We start from the raw sequence: 15,238 nt of genomic DNA on the forward strand, positions 1-15,238 counted from the left end.
ACTAACATAATTTGTGGTAAAGTAATAGTTGAAGCTTTTTTTAATTACTCAGATAAATATTTAGGTGAAAAAAAGATTGTATATCTCATTACTTTTCAACATAGGAGCGATTAAAAATACTAATACTAAATAGTATCAACCAAAAAACAATAGTAAATAGTAATGCCCCAATTATAGTCCCATTTTGAAGTGTCACATCTTGGTAACTTGGATAAGGATAGCTTCTAAATAATCCATAGCATAAGCTACCCCCTCTCTCTAGAACATTAGAAATTCGGAATCCGCGGGATGCAAGGAATGCTTTTAAATCAGCAGTGCGCACAGCACAAGGATATAACAAAGCATCCGAGGATGGAGATATTATCTATACATAGGATGATTATGACCTTAATGGAATATTAGGCTCCCTAACTCCTAATGTCCTCATTGCATAGATTATTGATCCTCTTTTCTTACAAAGGATGCTTAACTTTCCTCCATACCAATTAACGTCACAAGTCCTTACCCAAAAAAAATATGAAAATTATAAAAAAAGGGAAATTTTAAGGAAGGAAAACAAGAACAAAGGCTAGTGGCGTCTGTAGACACCACCGATTGCTTTGTCTATGCCTATAAGCGAAGTGCGGAAGACTTGGTTTTGAATTTCTTTAAACAAAATGGAGAATCAATGGGAATTGCGTTGAGACAATTCGACCCCAACGAGCACAAGAAAGGTGTGATCTTGACACATGACACTTGGCCCGAAATTTTACACAATAAGACTAAAACGTATATCTAGAACAAAAATACGGGCCCAATGTACCATAGTGAGTGCGTTCATCCTTTCTTTCTTCCAGACAGTCCTACACAACCTTATACTTAACCAAATTAATATATCTTTGGCAAGAAAAGGAAAATTCAATCCTCTCCGACCTCCTTTTGCATTTCTATTTTTTAACCGCGTTAGTTTTATTACCCATAAAGTCTTGTCTCTTTTTTTCTTCTTTCCCATTGTAATAGTAAACCTAAACTTAGCATATTATGCACTGTCACGAAATATATTATTGGTAGGTTAAGGGTCGCTATATCTATAATCTATATCCTTCACTACAAAAAAGCCAACCAATATGCTCTGTTTCTCCTCTGCTCAACACCTCTCCTATGTTATCTCTCCCTGCATCCTAGTACTCACTCCTCTATCATGCGCAACCTGTACTCAGCTACACAAACATTCCTATTCTGAATAACAATGACCGAAACAACAAGGTGTCACGAAACTCCTAGCAGCAGCACCAGCACCAGCAACTCTTCCACTTCAAAACCCCCGAAACGGAACAAGACAGAAAAACAGAGCAAAGCAAAGAGAAACAGAGACCCCACCAAGCATCCCGATTACCACGGCGTTCGAATGCGCAATTGGGGCAAATGGGTATCAGAAATTCGCGAGCCGCGCAAGAAATCACGCATCTGGCTCGGAACTTTTGCCACCCCTGAAATGGCGGCACGTGCACACGACGTGGCGGCTTTGAGCATAAAAGGCCACACCGCGATTCTCAACTTCCCTAACATAGTAAACATGCTTCCCAGACCCGTCACGTGTGCCCCACGTGACATCCAAGCCGCGGCCGCGGAAGCCGCCGCGATGGTGGAGTTCGACCGTGAGGGTTCGGAGGCAGAGTCGTCGGAGCTGAGCGAGATTGTGGAGCTTCCGAACATAGAAGAGAGCTTCGAGTCGGTTGAGTCGAGAAGTGAGTTCACGTTGATCGACTCGGTAGATAGTTGGGTGTACCCTCCTCCAATGGCGGTGGGGAGCATTGGTGACATGATGATGCTTGGGGAACACGAGTGTGGATTATTCCAATTTGCGACCGATCACCAAAAAACATGTTCCGTTTAGTTTGGCTTAGCTTAAAACAGTTTCGGTTTTTCAGAGGCTATAAAACTAAACGTGTCTTCTTCTGTTGCTATCAAATCAAATGCATGATCATCGTCAAATGCTCTTTCGCTATTTTTTATCTCAGCGGTTGGTGGTTTGGTTAGTTCCGCCACTTTAGTATGCCAAATATTTATATTTTTCACACATAACTTTCTCTTCTACTCCTTGCTACCTTCACTTCCTTGTTCAACTTTGAGAATGTGTCAGTACCCAGTGGAGTTTTTCATTTATTATTATTACCATTAAATTAGTTTGTTTCTAATTATAGATAAAAATAAAATCGGATTTAATGGGAAAATGAAATCAGTGCTTCCTCTCCAATCCGTTATGGGCGGTGGTGGGATAGAGTTTCTTTCTGATTATTTTCTGTGACTACTAAAACTGAGGAGATTTTATGTTGCTAAGGGCTTTGACAGAATCTGCTTTGTTTGAATTGGAAGGGAATTAAAAAAGGAAAGAAATATAAAAAAAATTGTAAAGAAATTTATCTTAATTTGTTTAAATGGATGGAAGAGATAATGAAAACAAATAAATAAATTATATTATTTTTTAAAAAAATAAATAAATTATGTTCAAATATTTATAAATTAGGAAAAATGAATTTAATAAAAAATATTAAACTTTTTCTCAATTTTTTTTCTTAAGATATTTTTTTAGAAAAAATATGTTATAACGATTCACTTAACTTTTTAAGAAACTAAAACAAAAATATAGAAAAGAAAATATTTAGCTTTCTCCATTTTATGGCAAATTGGAGAGGAGTTCTTTTGTGAAGTGGCAAAAAATAAAAAACTCCTTTCTATTTTTTTCTCTAAAATAAATAATAAAAATTTAGTCTTTTTCTCATATTTCTTCCTTGCATTTCCTTCCAATCCTCACTAGTTCCTCTAAATTAAGTAATGGACCGAGGTGTTGTATTTTGGTAGTGATTCATTTTGAATTTTTTTATTTGTTGTGTTCTTGCAACAAAATTGTTTTGATTGGGAGTTATTTCAAACATGATGGCAATTCGTGTATCATTAATTTGAACTCATTTTTAAATGTGAAAATAATTTTTATTATATTTTTTTTATGACACGTGACTTTATCGGTATATGATTTTTATATTTTAAATAATATCATAATATTATTTAAGAGAAATTAAATTATAGGGACATACAAAGGTATAGTTCAATTAATTTAGTATAAACATGAGTTATTATAAAAAAATAGCACTTACATAACTTATATTAATATTATCACATTATCAATAAAATTATGTGCAATGTGTTTTATATATATATATATAACTTTTAAATTCTCACAATATAAATAAGTATTATCTTAATTGTTCATTTCAAATTTTATAAAAAAATAAACAATAATATGAAAATAATAAAATTATTCATTTTTATATGTTTTAAAAATATACATCAAGTGTATACAAATGAAGTATCAAATAATTTTAAATTAATATAAACTTTTGTAAATATAATTCATCTGAAATAAACTTTTAATGATAGGTTTTAAAATTAAATTGTCTAATTGAAAATTATTAAATACTGTAAAAGTGATATTTTTTGGGGTAATGTATGAAATAAAGTGTAAAAGTGAATATAAGTTACCTTTAATTCTTTTAAACTTTACTTTTATTTTTATCTTTAAAGATAGATATATATATATATATATATATATATATATATATATATATATATATATATATATATATATATATATATATATATATAACTAATTATGCATATTTTGTTACAACGTTAAATATTTATATTTATATTTATATTTTCGATTTTTTTCATACGTTAAAATAAATCTCACATGATATACACTTATACAGAATATAATACGTGTTAATTTAATTCAAACACACACTTAACAAGTAATCATTATGTTTTTATCTATAAGTTTATACAAATGTTTGTATGTTTAATATCTAAACATTTTATAAAGACAACTATTAATTTAGCTTTTGATATGCATTTTTTTTTTAATGTATGTGGTTACTCTGAGAGTCTGAGTTATAACTAAATTATAAAGAAAATCTAACGCTTCTTACAGTTAGTGTTAAATTGGTATAAAAGGGTTATTTTTAGATAAAACTAGCTAAAATACAAATAAGGTTTGCGTGTAGTTCATGGCAACTGATGTTTGGTACTGCCAATACGTATATGATTGTTTCTCATCAGTAAGGTTGTCGGAACTTAATATGAGCGTGTCTCATTCTAAATAAGGTTTTAAATTTAAGAATGTATTACGTAGTATATAATTGAAAAAGTGAGTAACAGTTTATAATATTTTATCAACATTTCATTTAGATAATAATATAAATATTTTAAGTAAAATGTATTAATTGAAGTGGCTAAAAAAACATGACAACTGATAAGATAAATGTGTTTATCAAGCACTGCTATTTCGATTAAATCTACTTATAAAATGCTCAAATCAATTATAAATTAACTAAAATTTCAGGAAAAACACAGACTTGAAATCAGGACCTAGATAATCTCTTGATGAAAATAAGAAAAATAGAAAAAGAAAATAGAATTTGAAGTTATTTTGTGATGATATTAAGTGGACACTATAATTAAAAAAAAGCGAGATAAAACATAAATATTTCAAATTTGGAAAAATTTAAATCCACTTATCTTATTGAGTCCATAGCTGCTGTTTTTACTCAGTCTTGTAAGTTGGGAACCACTTACTCCTTCTAGAATCTTTTAATTCACCATCAGAGACTGATTGGCATTTGCATGTCCACAAAATTAAAGAAGAAAAAGCCTTCGAAATTGGCTTTGTTTCCGTCACTTACGTCTGAACTAGTCGAAGCTTTAAATTACTCTATCTCAATATATTAATTATAATATTTAATAATGTGGTTTAGGCTATCGCACTACTAATGTGTGTGCGAGACGGGCATGTAAGGACTGTTTTTAAACGAAAGTGAATTGAAAATAATTAAGTCATCGTCACTTAATTTCTAAGTGTTTTACAGTGTGAAAGTATTTACAACAATTGGCATGAAAATTAAACTTATGTGAATGCAAAATTGAAACCTAGATCTTTGAACTATTGCAAATAATTTTATCATATGAGTGCGTTGGAATAATTTCCACTGTAAATAGTTGAGATTACTAAAAATATATATAGCTTGGTTTCTAAAGTGTAAATTTACCTTAATTAAAATAATTTGGTATCACGAAGCAAACTCTTGTGCTACTTTTATGTGGGCCCATTTTTGCCACCAATCTTAATTACAAATTTGAAAAGGACAACGGAAAAATAACGGGCGGCAGTAGTTGGTGATTTGGTGGTCTTGATTGCTTGCTTATCTGTCATCTGTAACAGTCATGTAACTCTAATTAATTAAGCCTTACTAATACAGTGCAAATAAATAAGTGAAACGGAAAAAAATCTCCTTCCATTGAAAAAATTCCGTACGTACGGTTCCTTGTGAAAGTAAGAGAATTAATTAATTAATTAATCGTGTTCATCTTACGATCTTGCTGGGATAAGTAAGATAAGAAAACCATTTAAGTATAGTATATGATTACTAGCACTTAAGCATAGTATATGAATAATAGATACGGGTCAAGCAATGTACTGTCCAAATCTGTGTCGTGTGTCATTTGGTAGTCTCAGGAGAGTCCTGTATGTAGCTTATGGTTTTGCATTTATACCAAAGTACACTAAAATGAATCCATACTTTGTGGTTAAGATAGTTCAGTCGCTGTTTAAACTTTAAAGTTTAGCTGTTTATTACTGAGGCTTGGACCCGTTGCTTCTTGTTCATTTGTTAATTAATTTATACTTTAGTAGCAAGATTAGCTTAATTAATTAACTGTCCGTGTCTTCCACACTATTAACTCACCATTATTTTTAATCTTGCATATCTTCCTCCATCTTCTTGGTTGTTTATTGTTCTAGCTAGCCAAATTAACGAAGGAAGAATTCGGTTGAAATTAAGTAATTTTAATTTAACTTAATTACACTTTTGGTTTATGATTATACTTAAAATTCTCTGGATTTTTTTTATTACTGAGTTGTCAATTTTCTAACTCTTTTTTTTATCATCTTTAGTCAAATTTCTTTCTCCAACCAATTATATATTTTTATTTATTTACAACACTTAAACTTATAACTTTACTTAACAAAACTGAACTCAATTTTATTTTGATGAATGACTTATTAATTCACAAATGTAATAATACATATACTAAAGGTGAGTTGACACATGTTAGGATGAATTTATTTTTATTTTATCCAACCAAAAGTGTAATTAAGTCTTATAATTTTCACTAAAGGTGCATCATGTTGGAAAATAATAGAGTAAATTATGACTTTAATGAGTATATACTTTCTGTGTGAATCAAATTTATATTATAATTCAATCATAATTTATTATTGATATAATTTTTAAAATAATTATTATTATAAAATTTAATAAATTTATTATATATTGAATTGTAATTAAATGATAATATAAAATTATTTTAATGTTTATTCATAACTTTTTTGTCAAATTATATTTACATGCACTAAGATTTAATGATATTACGCCTGGTACTTATATTTTTTATATATATAATTACTCTTTTTTTTTTTCAAAGCAAAAGAATAAGAGTATTATAAGGAAATAGTTCAGGTGCACAGGCCGAAACTAAGCAAAATCAATTACAAAAAGTGTCTCATTAATTTATCATTATAGAAAAATAATGTTGAATAGATAAGATAAAGGTTTAATTTATCTTTTGGTACTTCTGCATTAATTTTCGTTTTCATTTTAGTCTCTATATGAGTAATTATATAAAATAGTTGAGAAACTGAAATAACAAGCCCGAAGGTAGCACGCTAGAACTATGGTTGTTGTGTACTTTACTTGACACCCACCCGAAAAGGGCGAAAAAGGAAAAACCCAAAGTCACATTATTGGAAGTACGGTAGAACCCACCATTCAAAGGGAATCAACTGCTCCTTTAAATTATTGCCAATATCTCTAAAATTTGTGTGATTCAGAATGCAGATATTGGAAACTAAGCAAATACATAGTTGGAATCTACAGCTAATACGCTTTCTAAACACAACCCGACACTTGTTTTTTAGTTATCATAACAAGTGCCTTTTCAATACCATTGACATAACATGTTCATAAGTATCACATGGCAATATTCATTTTTATATTATAAATTAAAATATGTAATTTAAAAATAAATTTTACTCTTTTTATTCTCTTGTTATTTTTCCTTTACCTTCGATATTCTGCTTACACGATTAGCTAATTTTTTTTTTGTCAATTATATCAAATAATTTTCATTTTATCTTTATCTATATATTAGATTTTTTTTAAAATAATTTATCTCTTTTAATCTTTTTTTATCTCTATCTCTAAATTAAATTTTAATATTTTTTAAAAATATTAATAATTAAAAATAATTTTATATTACAATTTAAATTTATCATTTGTCTTAATAAAACGGGTCTCGGTATTCTTAAACAAGATCTCGTATTTGAGTCTTGTAAATAAAAAAATGTTTAAACGATAACAAATTCTCCAATAAACATTTAAGTTGACAAATATTTTGTACTATAAAAATATGATAATTAAAAGGTTCATGCAAAAGATTATTTTTTTTAGGTAAACATATCCTTTTAGCAAATTTTTTTTTCTTTTAGGGGTGTTTTTGCTTAACCAAGATATTTTCCGTCAAAAATCAATGATTAATCTTCTACAATATTGAAATTCATTTAAAGAATTAATATTTTTTAATAAATATTTTCTTACACGCACAAACTAAGAATTATATCTATAATCATATACTTAATAATTAAAATTATTTATCAACCATGTTACACTTGTTAATGCTTTTAAAAGCTTAGATAGTCATCCAACTTCCTTGCTTAACTTCTATAATGGACTAAGTAGCTATTGTCACTAAAAGCTTGTTTCTTAGCAATCCTTCACTAAATTTTTTCTTAATTTTTTCTTAACTATTGTGAAATGACAAATAATAATTAATCACTAAGAGATTGGGTCCATATTAATTATTAATTAATAGTAACCTATTTTTATCTTTCGACAAGTACAAGTAGAGTGCACCAATCATAGAAAAAGCCCACAGCAAAGTTATGAAATTCAAAACAACAAATAGCATCATGATCAGAAAAATCCATAATTTGATTAACGTTGGCAAATTACACCGTATTGACAATTTTTGTCATTTTTTTCTAGCTAACAAGCATCAGGGACGACACATTGTCCTACAGAGTTAATTGATATAATCAAGTTAGCAATTATTAATTCTTGATAACTCTTGTTTTCATGAAGCAATCGAAGTTGATTAATACTCCACATGGACGTGCCGATTGATTATTGAGGATTTTTTTATTATAATTTTTATCTTTATCTTAATCCTTCGATTCACCAGTATTTTATTTATTTATTAATTCTTAAAAAATTAATAATTTTTATTTATTTATTATTATTCTAAGAAAATATTAAAAAGTTTACAATAATTTATATATATTCTTTAGACAGAGGAGTTAAACCTCTTTATTAAGAGAGCTTATGAATCATCCTATAAATTGCACCTTAGTTAAATTTGGAAAAGGCTTTTTGAGTGTACTGGAGATGATAATTCACCACAACATAGTAAGCCAAGGCAGAACGAATCTAATCATGTGCTAGTCAGGGTGTCATATAATAATCCTTTGTTATTTATCTAATTAAGTAACATGTTAGGGTTAAAGACAGAGGAAGTATAGTCTGTTTATTTTAGAAAAATGGACGATCGTAATCTGAACTCAATGATAAAATAAAAAGGTATTATCCACGCCCAGTGGGACTCGAACCCACAATCGCTTGATTAGAAGTCAAGCGCCTTATCCATTAGGCCATGGGCGCCTTTGAAAATCTAGCACAAAGTATTTTATAAAATTAATACCCAATGGCTGTGGAATTTATATAATTAACCAAAGTTTAAACAAATTTAAAAATAAGCTTAAAATTTTTTTTGGTCCCAATAATATAGAATTTTTATTTTCATTATTTAAATATTTCATTTAGTTTTATCCCCTACAATTTTTTTATTGATTTTAATCACTACTATCAATTAACAATTGTTAAATGATGTCATAATAATAATATTAATAACTTATTGACTTTAAGGAGTATGACATAGTAATTGTACATATTTTGTTTTAAATAAATTGGGCTTTTAAATCTTTCAAATTTCATCAATTAGTATGACATTATCTATTTTTTAACATACAAGAATTTAAAAATATAAAAATAAAATAGTAATTATTAATAAAAAATATAATTCATATATAATATATATTTTAAAAAATTCTCACGAATGTAATTAAATTAATTTTTTTTTGTGAGAATGATATTAAACAGTGAAAATAAAACTGGAGAAAAAAGGAAGACTTTTAAAAAAAAAAAAATCATCAAGTAACTGTTGATCAAAAGAGAAAAAACACACAATCAAAATTAATGGTTGACGAGTTACTCATTTGATAGTATTATATTTGAAAAGAAACACGAGACTTGATCGTATTAGAAATAATAATAAATATTTAGAAAATAGTAGTGGTATTCATAACTTAAGCATTAAAAGATATTGGACTAAGGTTACTATAACATTTTCCCTTTTTCAGTAAATGTGTTTGTCTAATATAACATTTTCCCTTGGATCAGAGTTGATGTCCATTAAATATGGTCTTCTGGAAGCGTGGGATGTTGGACATAGACACAAGTTGTTTTGTTTGTGAATCAGATTATTCGTTGCGGAAGGAATAGTGGTAACCAATAGCATCATGATTAGTAGAGACTAGAGAATGGTCTGTTGAGTTAAGGAAGCAGATACTGTTGTTCATTTATACGTTGGTTTCTTGAGTTTTAGCTTGACTTTACCTCTTTGTAATCTTTTATTTTCCCACTCCACCAAAAATCTAAAGAATAAAAGAAAATAACGTATGCCATCTAACTTTTATAAATAAACTCGCTTTTATCTGGTTGATATATAATGTTTTTCTTGTTTATTTAATAAAACAATAGATATTGCTGTAAACATAAAAATAGAAATTTGAGATTATTAATAAAAAAATTAATGTAAGCCTGTAAACACGCCCCAATGGGACTCAAACCCATAATCACCTGATTAGAAGTCAGGTGCCTTATCCATTAGGCCATGGGTGCTTGTTGTTATACATGGCCCGTAATTACAATATTAAATCTATAGGAAATCATGAAGGAACTCAGGGAAAAAAAAAATCAGTATTTCAACTTGTTTTTCTTCTATTAAAATCATGATATTTGTTTTTTTATATGTTTATATTTCATTTTAGGCTCTTAATATTGGATCGTATAATTTTGATTTTCAAATTTCAATTGGGCTAATTATGCCGATCAAGTCCCCTCTCGATCCCCTCCCCCTATTTGCAATCAAATTCCTTCAATTTAATTTCATCTAATATTTAATAGAATTAGATACATGATAAATTAGACATGATATGACAATGAGTAGATACAATGTACCACCTAAAACACACAATATTTAGCATACAATAATAAAAAAAATATAATTTATATTGATTTAGAATATGTTTGATTTGCAGTTACAAAATTATATTAGAGGCAAAAATAATTTTACCAACAGCAGATTATGACTCTTGCTTTTATGTTTGTTTTGCTTTTATATGTTGGATTTTATATTAAAACGTGTGTGACAACATTTTTATTTATAAACCAAACATACATTTAGTTATCATATTGATGATACTTCTGGGTAAATTGTTGTTTTTAGAAAAATATTAAACAACAAAAGAGATGTCTTCTCATTCTAAGGAAACTAAAGACTTATGATTTGTTTGGATTATAGCTTAATTAAACACATCTCAGTTTTGTTTTCCAATTTAGCAATGCTATTATTTATCCATTTTGTGCATTGGAATGTGCAAATAGATGTTTGATGCTTCTATAACAACAACCCAAACACAGATGACGTAATGAAACATGATTGAAAATGAGAACAACCTTAAAAAGACTTAATTGGTATAATTAGAGTTTAAAGAACTAAAATATTGCAATCACAATACTTGAGACACTAAAATATAAGCCGGTAAATAAGCATTAAACTAGATGAAAACATTGTAAATAAATTTACGCTGAAAAAACTGATCAATAAATTTGACTTTTTAAATAATTAAGCAAACCAATAAACAATTACTCCATTTTTAAATCTAAAACCGACGTGAGACTATTCCCTGGTAAAATCACTTTAAAATAAATTGATTGAACAGTGTTTTTTTTAATCCTTTCTTAAAGGTATCCGGTTTTCATGCAGCAAATATTCTTGAACATTGAATTGGTGTATAAAGCAGTTTGAGCCTTGGCGTTTATGCAAGTCAAAAAGATGATCCACATGGAGCTCTGGGGCAGTTGTCCCCTTGAAGTGCAGTGTTTAAATTATAGCCAAGCACCGACGAGTCAAACAAGTACATAAAGATCCATAATGCTTGATCATATTCATACAAGTTATTGTCAATCGTCACTATCAAAATGCAGAAGAGGTTTTCAGAGCTCCCTAATTGAAGGTATTCAAAGCTATGTTAAACTGGAAGTTCTTTACAGCACACCGATTCCGTTTCCGTTTGCATCATGGTTAAACAAGTAATTACTATTAACTAACTAACTATCAAATGGTAAACAAGTAATTTCACCAGATCACCATCAGTTTTAAGTGTAGTTGGACAAAATTAGATTAGGTAGATCATGCACCCTTGACCACAGAGTTAAAAGTTAGTTAGTTAATAGTAATTAGCTTAGTCATCTAATCTTTGTGAGGACTAAGGAGGCTTCATATAGTGGCAGGGAGAAAGGTATCATCACCTTGGCTTGTGATATGGAACACAGAGGTAGAGGTAGAGTGTGTGTCACTGGGGCTTCAGGCTTTCTCGCTTCTTGGCTAATTAAGCGACTTCTTTTGTCTGGCTATCATGTCATTGGAACTGTCAGAGATTTAGGTTTCTCTCTTCCATATGTCATTTAATTCATTTTGATTACAATATACAATTCATGTACCACACATTTAGTGGCATTTATGTGAGAAAAAGAAAAACAAACATGTGCTGTTAGTTGACTAGCCCATATTTAATTAGTGGCCGATTATGTCTTAAACAAAATTGTTTCTGCGAAAAAGAAAAACACACGTGTTGTTAGTTGACGTACGTTTGTATAGGCAGGATGATTTTTAGACATTTTTTGTTATGTTGGAAGATATTTTGGTTTTTTACTTACACCAAAAGTGGCATATTTTGATTATATTAAACAAAAAAAGAAAACATTTATGTATTTTGTATATGGTGCTGGTACATACAGGGAAGAAGAAGAAGTATGAATACTTATGGAGTCTAGAAGGAGCAACGGAGAGGCTCCAACTAGTCCAAGCTGATTTGATGGAAGAAGGCAGCTTCGACAACGCAATCATGGGATGCAAAGGAGTCTTCCATGTGGCCTCTCCTGTACTCAATACTATATCTGATCCCAAGGTATAATAATATGTCACATTTTTTGTTTGTTCTTAGTTAGTATGTGACATGGCATATGGTAGCATAGTAATTAGCTTTTTTAATTTCTATGTTAATCTACAACCTCTGAAATTATCCAAACTTTCACATAACTACTAGTATCTCACACCATGGTATTTTAATTCGATCAAACATAGTCAGAAATATTGGAGCCGGCAGTAAAAGGCACGCTAAATGTTCTGCGCTCTTGTGGAAAGAACCCTGCCCTTGGTCGTGTGGTATTAACTTCATCTTCTTCAACTCTTAGGCTAAGAGATGATTTTGATCCAAACACACCACTAGATGAATCATCCTGGAGCTCCTTGGAAATTTGTGAGAAACTCCAGGTACGTATTGCTTAACCTTAAGTCATCATATACATAAATATGGGCACACTCAATTATTCAAAAGCCCAATTTTTTACTCCATCCTATATAGCTAGGTACATGTTAATTTATAAGAAATGAAAACGTGATTCTAAGTTGTAGCATGTATTGAATGAAGGCATGGTATGCGATGGCAAAGACACAGGCAGAAAGAGCAGCGTGGGAATACTGCAAAGAGAAGGGAATAAATTTGGTGACAGTTCTGCCATCATTCATCATCGGACCCAGCTTGCCTCCTAATTTATGCTCTACTGCATCTGATGTGCTAGGGTTGCTCAAAGGTACATAAATAAATATGCTTTGCCCCTAACTAAGGTTGGTACATTTTCTTTGAATAATTGTTGGTTAATATTCTAATGAATAGGGGAAACCAAGAGATTCCAACTACTTGGAAGGATGGGATATGTTCATATCGATGATGTTGCCCTTTGCCAAATCCTTGTTTATGAAAATGAAGACTCCCATGGTAGATACCTTTGCAGCTCTACCGTAATGGGTGAAGATGATTTGGCTTCATTGCTAGCAAATCGTTATCCTACCCTCCCTATCTCCAAAAGGTTGGTTAATGTTAATGCCTTATCGTTGCACAATATAAGTATATTAACACTGGTTTTAATTTTTAGTGTGAAAATTGGTATCAAAATTATGTCTTACAAAATGTAATTACACACGCCCATTGTCGTGCAATGATAAAAAAAATAAAAAATGTATGGAACAAGTGTAGCTTATTATCTTTTTATTGGATTTTCAGGTTCGAGAAACTAGATAGACCACATTACGAACTAAACACTGGAAAGCTCAGGAGTCTAGGATTCAAGTTTAAGTCTGTTGAAGAAATGTTTGATGATTGCATTGCCTCTCTTGTGAAGCAAGGCCATGTCACTCTTCACCAAGGCCACGGTCCAATTGAATGAACTTGCATAAGTTGTTAGTTGAGATTGTAATCTTAATCCAAATGATCAATAACATTGTTGGGTTGATGGTACTTGCTTCCCAAATTAATGACCCTATATTTAAAATGTAGAACTGTGATATTAATTAGAAAGACCCGAACCTGAAAGTACCTCCAGGTTCCAGGAATTTTTTTTTCTCGCATAAGAAACTCCTTCTCTTATAGTAATAATAAATATACACTGGACATTTAAACAAAGAAAAGATCAAACGTAAAAATGGACATACAAAAAGACTAAGTATACTTTCTTATTTTAAAATATAAACTCCCCTAAAAAGGAATTTTTTTTGGCACATCCTAATAAAGGAATGTAATTTCATACTTTAATTTTTTCAATATAAACAAACCTGTTACCAATGGTGAATAATTGAGAGCGTCATCGGCTTTTTATATTTTTATTTCATTTTCTAAGGTCATAATTTATAATAGAGGTTCAAAACCAGTTATTGATCATGTTGAGAATCACTGTAAGAGTAAAAAAAGTTCTAAAATATTCAATTTACATTAAAATAGATATTCAACTTTTAAGAAAGTGAAATGTACATCTTAAAAAGATAAAAAATTTCGTACCCCATTGCCTGGAGGTTCTTCGCTATGCGAAGGTATGGGGGAGGGATATTGTACGCAGCCTTACCCTTGCATATGCAAAGAGACTGTTTTCGGATTCGAACCCATGACCAACAAGTCACCAAGGCACAACTTTACCGCTGCATCAGGGCTCGCCCTCAAAAGGAATGGTTGTATGAAAGGCAATATCACAATATGGCATAACTGCTGCGGCAGAATCTCTTGAGAACGTAAACACAAAGAATTGATGTTGTGTCGTTCAAAGTGTTTCACCTTTTAGTGGGGGTAATAGTAACCGACTGATTTCATTTTTCCTATCTTTAACTTCAATATATATTTTTTTTTTATTTGTCACATAAAACCTCTAACAACCTTTGCTTTGTCTGAAATACTAGAGTAAGGAAATTACTTGCTAGTATCCACTGCCACTAAACTAACAGGGAATGAAACACATTTGAGGTCATGCATGATTGCATCATTTGCATGCCAAGAAGCTTCTTTGTAACAGGTATTATTACGTGGAAAAAATGTTCACTTCTAGACCAGTTAGTTCTGACATAACAGGATTTTTCCTTGAAAATGTTAGTGTTAACGCACAACAAATTCATCCAAAATCGCACGCATATGAAAGGCAATATCATAATATGGCATAACTGCCACGGCAGAATCTCTTGAGAATGTAAACCCAAAGAATTGATGTTGTGCCGTACAAAATTGCTGCGTAGCTTCCCTCCACTTTTATCATTATTCAATGCACACGAGTGGTGCGTCTAGAACTAGAAGGAAAGGTCAAGTCTCTGTACGTATGACTTCTGAGCGTAACAGAAAATTGTTTCGAGTTACCCTTTCTCCTCA

General features: G+C 30.4%; 2 protein-coding genes and 1 non-coding gene across 4 annotated transcripts; 2 read left to right on the forward strand and 1 right to left on the reverse strand.

The window, feature by feature from the left end:
- Positions 1-892: 892 nt before the first annotated feature.
- Positions 893-2,059, forward strand: LOC100787471 (ethylene-responsive transcription factor ERF036). The gene has a single exon (XM_003546906.5). The coding sequence runs from the start codon at positions 1,229-1,231 to the stop codon at positions 1,874-1,876; it is 648 nt and encodes a 215-aa protein (XP_003546954.1). The 5' UTR covers positions 893-1,228; the 3' UTR covers positions 1,877-2,059.
- Positions 2,060-8,737: 6,678 nt separating this feature from the next.
- On the reverse strand, positions 8,738-8,810 carry TRNAR-UCU (transfer RNA arginine (anticodon UCU)). Its single transcript has one exon. It is a non-coding gene; the product is annotated as a tRNA-Arg (tRNA).
- Positions 8,811-11,343: 2,533 nt separating this feature from the next.
- On the forward strand, positions 11,344-13,872 carry LOC100780161 (tetraketide alpha-pyrone reductase 1). Of its 2 annotated transcripts, none has more exons than XM_041009801.1 (6): positions 11,344-11,506; positions 12,291-12,460; positions 12,637-12,825; positions 12,983-13,145; positions 13,229-13,421; positions 13,616-13,872. In XM_041009801.1, the coding sequence occupies exons 1-6, from the start codon at positions 11,425-11,427 to the stop codon at positions 13,776-13,778; spliced, it is 960 nt and encodes a 319-aa protein (XP_040865735.1). In that variant the 5' UTR covers positions 11,344-11,424; the 3' UTR covers positions 13,779-13,872. The 2 variants fall into 2 exon arrangements, with proteins under 2 accessions (XP_040865735.1, XP_003546537.1); XM_003546489.5 differs by lacking the exon at positions 11,344-11,506 and adding an exon at positions 11,783-11,935.
- Positions 13,873-15,238: the final 1,366 nt, after the last annotated feature.

Source organism: Glycine max, chromosome 15 (assembly GCF_000004515.6).
Source record: "Glycine max cultivar Williams 82 chromosome 15, Glycine_max_v4.0, whole genome shotgun sequence".
Lineage (NCBI taxonomy): Eukaryota > Viridiplantae > Streptophyta > Magnoliopsida > Fabales > Fabaceae > Glycine > Glycine max.

Excerpts from the sequence above, each read along its gene's own strand:
- LOC100787471 (XM_003546906.5), top strand. The coding sequence starts at position 1,229 with ATGACCGAAACAACAAGGTGTCACGAAACTCCTAGCAGCAGCACCAGC.
- LOC100780161 (XM_003546489.5), top strand. The coding sequence starts at position 11,815 with ATGGAACACAGAGGTAGAGGTAGAGTGTGTGTCACTGGGGCTTCAGGC. Across the intron at positions 11,936-12,290 it reads TGGAACTGTCAGAGATTTAG|GGAAGAAGAAGAAGTATGAA; the intron begins GTTTCTCTCTTC and ends TGGTACATACAG. Across the intron at positions 13,422-13,615 it reads ACCCTCCCTATCTCCAAAAG|GTTCGAGAAACTAGATAGAC; the intron begins GTTGGTTAATGT and ends TTGGATTTTCAG.